The sequence below is a fragment of the Penaeus chinensis genome, chromosome 27 (genome assembly GCF_019202785.1).
Source record: "Penaeus chinensis breed Huanghai No. 1 chromosome 27, ASM1920278v2, whole genome shotgun sequence".
In the NCBI taxonomy this organism is placed as follows: domain Eukaryota; kingdom Metazoa; phylum Arthropoda; class Malacostraca; order Decapoda; family Penaeidae; genus Penaeus; species Penaeus chinensis.
The window spans coordinates 14,124,521-14,129,520 of NC_061845.1; the positions used below are offsets into that span (position 1 = coordinate 14,124,521).

Below are 5,000 nucleotides of genomic sequence, written 5' to 3' on the forward strand. Positions count from 1 at the left end.
CCTCCTGCTCTTCGCCACAGTGCTCGGCCACATCGCCAACATCGTCACCAACGTCTCGGCGGCTAGGAAGGAATTTCAGGGTAAGTGAAATTTTGGATTTTGAAAGCATGCTGATTTGAAAGAGAGAGCGATATTCTGCCAGAACGACTTAATGGAATGCCTTATCAGAGTCGTATTCCCTGGTAACTTAAAATGTGATTTCCATTTCAATAATGAGTAATGAATGAAAATGTAGACTTATACACAACACATATACATATAGATAAATACGGTAGTGGGTGAATTTATCGCATATATGATGATGGGATGAGAACCACCAACAATGATTACCTACACAACTACTCCCCTGGGGAAGGATCATTAGTCAGCCACTCAGTATAAAGACCCAGTCAACCACATGATGTCAGCATAGCGCCAAGTAGTTCGTCAAATACCGTATCGGTGATGGCACGAAAATGGATGGATATAGATACACACACACACACACACACACACACACATATATATATATATATATATATATATATATATATATATATGTGTGTGTGTGTGTGTGTGTGTGTGTGTATGTGTGTGTGTGTGTCTGTCTGTGTGTGCGTGTGTGCGTGTGTGTCTGTATGTGTGTGTGTGTGTGTGTGTGTGTGTGTGTGTGTGTGTGTGTGTGTGTGTGTGTGTGTGTACATACATATATAGTATATACATATATATGTATATACACATATGTGTGTGTATGTGTGTGAATAAACAAATATGATGCTTGGTGGGGGACAGCTAAACTGTATGTAAAATTGATACTTTAGAGCAGAAACCTACGAATAAAATCAAGAGTAATTCACTTATTATTATTAGGAATACAGATTTCCAAAATATATACAGATTTAGACCAAGGCAGACAAGACTGTCAATATGTATGCCTTTCAAATAATGTAAGAAAAAAAAAGTTATTATGATGCTGACGTGATGCTGACACTGCGCCCTCCCGAAACATCCCGTCTTGAGGTCGATGGTGTTGTCTAGTACTTTAAGGAGAGGTGCTTCTGCTGCAAGATGAATTAGTGATGCGAGGCAATCAAAGGCCTCCTGAACACCCTCGGACCCTTCTCATGATCCCTGCATTGATCTGTCAGGTCGTTATTTTTTTTCACCCCCTGGCTCTCTGGCCCCTGCCAATAGGACGAAAACAGCTTGTCAAATTTGGAGTACTTCTCATTCTGAATCAAGACGTGTGTGGGTGTCTCACAGTTCATCATCACTGTTTTCATAATTCGGAACCAAAACTCAAAAGCCCTCTCCCGGTCGTTGTAAACAGTGTCTCCCAGGACGAGATGCAATGAAGTTCCCCATGAACACCAGTCGTTTTAGCAAACTCAGTTCGTTCATACATTCAATGGTCTAGATTAACCCTGCGGTATAGGGGTATCCTGCATAGCATCATCGACCGTTGTGGATGTATCGACAACCAGAGCTTTTCATGTTTAATGTTTTGAGAGTTGTATGTATCATCTCTGAAGAGGAGTAGCGCCTAAAGAAAATCCTCTATAGTTGTCTGCTTCTGGTAAAACATCTTCCCGGATACAGGAATCTCCTCAAAAACTCCTTCACAGAAAAGAAGTACATATGCAGTGGCAGAATAGGAAGCGTGAAAAGTAATGGTTTTAAAAGGGCGGCGTGAAAGAGGCTGGGCTAGAACTGGGGGAAAGTCACACCCTCCTGAGTAAACAACGAACCAACCCGTGGCTTTGCTTCAACAAAACAATCCCTCTGCTCACTCGTTTCTTGTTACATAGTCTAAAAGAAGGTTGGAGAGCTTTACAGTGAAACCAAGATATATTTAGAATTGTTTATATTCCTTGTGAGGGTAACAGTTGCCTCTGTGCCCATAACCCTACCAAGGCTGAGTACATAAGGCTTCATTTCAGTGTAATACAAGACAACTTTACCAACTCAGCCATTGTATGGAGTTGGTGAATAAAGTTGCGGCATCCTGTGTGCTTGCAATAAAGTATATAGTATAGACAACGTTGCATTCAAAATTGTGGTCTTTAATCTCTTGTGCCTAAGTGTTAGTAATAATGTGTGCTTGCATGGGTACTTTACTTACGAAATTCGGTAACTGACATCTTATCTTTATATAAGAGCGTCTGGAAGCATCGCACACAATATGTATTTTCCAACTTTTATGTACACTACATGTAAGATAGAATGTTGAGTGGCATGGTCGATACTGTGGATCAATCCACACTCATGTGACCTAGCTAGAGGTAGATAACTTTAAACAGCAAACACTATGTGCGCAAGCCGCACGCTTTTCCACACAGACACACACACACACATATATATGAGTGTATGTGTGTGTGTGTGTGTGTATAGATGTGTGTGTGTGTGTGTGTGTGTGTGTATGTGTATGTATATGTATGTGTGTTTGTATATATATATGTATATATGTATATATATATATATATATATATATATATATATATATATATATTTGTGTGTGCGTGTGTGTGTGTAAGTGTGTAAGTGTCAAAGTGTGTATGTGTGTATGTGGTGTGTGTGTGTGTGTGTGTGTGTGTGTGTGTGTGTGTGTGTGTGTTAGTGATCGAGTATGAGTGTTTAGAAATATATCTTCCCTCCTTACATTTTCCAATACGTAAGACATATTCTTGGTTACTCTTATGCACTAAAAATATTTGAGAAAGTGACCAAGATAAAGATGCAGGTTTCAGGTTCCTCGGTCTTGTCAGTGACTGATAGGTTCTGGAGGGGATTTCACATCTGTCATATGAGTCACTGGAACCTATTATATTATAATGCTAGATCATGTGTATTCGTCCCCCTGTTAGGCTTACACAGAACATCATTGTCTTGTCATAGTACAAGGCTACAATGATATTTTTTAAGTAAATATTTTCTTACTGCACCATTTAAATTTGGAAACTGCAAAACAGCAAGAAAAAATATCGTCTTCTACGGAATAGACACGAGAAGGGTTAATAGCAAGAAGAGAATTGGAGTGGCTGTTCCTCACCAACAACCTCCATCTGCGAGTGGTTTACTGCCGATATCTTTAATCTCGCTCCTCTAACAATTTCTCCGCAGGGCATTTCATCGGGTTTCGGGGAAATACAGTACCTTTTCACTGTCATGTAAAGAGAATGCGATACTTTAACCACATAGTCACATATTCTACACAGATGAATACTCTTGTCTGGAGAAAATACTTCTACTAAGCGGAGGTCACTTTTGGAAAGTTCAGGAATCTTGCAGTAAACATCACGCATATCAAGATCTGTGATGTAAACAATATAACGAAGGGAAGAGCAGGAAAGCACGAATATGCCATAATCGTGTTTTACTCTTCCTCTCGGTGTTTTGTCTGTAGCTCTTCCAGCATAAATGCCCCACCATCAGTGGTCTTCACAATAAGATACTTTATATGAGAGATGACCTCATATTTACCATGTAGGAGCCCTATAACGGACAGAGGAGAGCTTGCACATCACTCAACCTTTAGGACTCCCGTCTCGGTAAATAACCAAGCTCGGATGGTCCTTTCGTACGACTCACAGGTCATTAAACCTCAAGCCCTCTGCGTCTCGAAGGCCAGGGAGGGAGTGAGCGCCATCTGTAGAAGAGCCAGTTGTGCGTCCATAACCATATTCCGCCCAAACTCAGGAAAGGAAAAACTGACAACTAAACCAGGACTCTAGCGCACTCCGATTCGCCAACTCAGTTTTCAGAAAATGTGGTGCAAACCAGTGTAAAAAGTAAATGTGAACCTTTAACACACTATGAAAAAGACTACATCTCTAAAAAGACAATCCTCCCCTCCCATATCCTGGTAGTTGTTCAAAGAAGACGGGATGGGTGGTCCTCTTTAAAGGACTTTAAATTTAATACTAATTGTGTTGATATAGGTTGTCTTATGCGGGGACACGGAGTACATTACCAAATACAGATTCATATCTTTTATTTAGCCAAAGCAAATTAGTACAGAAGAGTAAAACGCCTACTACGTGTGGGATCGTTAGTTGCTTCGACATGTTGTTAAAGTTGCGCTAAACTAAGCGTTTTTACTGTTTGTTTTTATGTAATTTATGACCAGTGATATCAAACGGTATGTTTCTCGTCAATATTCGGTATGTGCTTGTAATGAATATTAAAGAAATCAGCAATTTTATCATTTTGTCAAAAAATTAAATTAAACTTATTCGATTCTTAGCTATGACAAGAGTCAAGAGGTTATCATACGATGTAACTGTATGATTACATCAGTCGCAAAGGAACTGGTAATTGATCATAAAGATTTCAGCATTATTAGTAATAGCAATAATGATAATGACAACTAAAACACAATGACAATGATATTCCATATTCACTTTTTTAGGGTTTAGTAATGACATGCCCCACAAAAGAATGCCCCCCCCCCCTATTCCGATGGTGATGTAGTTATTTCTTGACCATTTGGTTACGATGCTTTCTGCAACCAAGGTTATTCCCGGAGAATAGTTTTGGTACCTCAGTCCCCATCGTATATTAAGTTAGGGTTAGGGTCACTCAGAGACTGGGGAGTATAGGTATGCTGTGGATGCACCTAATAGTATTTCTACCTTATCAGTTCACACAACACAAACCATACGTGATACCCTTTCCTTTTGTGTTGAATGATTGACATTATAATGGTATCGATCTTTGATCGTGCTGTACGAACCGCATTACAATTAGCCATTTCATGTTGAATGACCAGCAGTGTAACAATGGTATTTTCACTGATCATTCACGAGCTTATCCTGAGTATATGTATAGGGAGCATATTTTGCACTAACTTAGAAGGGCTGCAAATTAATAGACAGAATAAGCTAAGAAAAAGGTTTACTATACTGTGATGGTAACTTGCTGATAATCCTTAGGTTATTAAATTTTGAGGCTAATTTGTGGCACCCATATTGTTCCGCCGAGGACGAATATTAACGTGCTGAAAGGCATTATACACAATCCCA

The 5,000-nt window shown here is 39.5% G+C and overlaps 1 protein-coding gene across 1 annotated transcript in view; it reads left to right on the plus strand.

Moving 5' to 3' along the window:
* The window catches only part of LOC125039305 (cyclic nucleotide-gated cation channel alpha-3-like), a 129,902-nt gene that overhangs the window by 76,573 nt on the left and 48,329 nt on the right, over positions 1-5,000 (plus strand). Inside the window, exon 2 of the mRNA XM_047633143.1 lies at positions 1-80. This exon is cut by the window's left edge and continues 1,069 nt beyond it. Within this exon, the coding sequence (XP_047489099.1) occupies positions 1-80 (80 nt within the window). The remainder of the gene's footprint in view (positions 81-5,000) is intronic.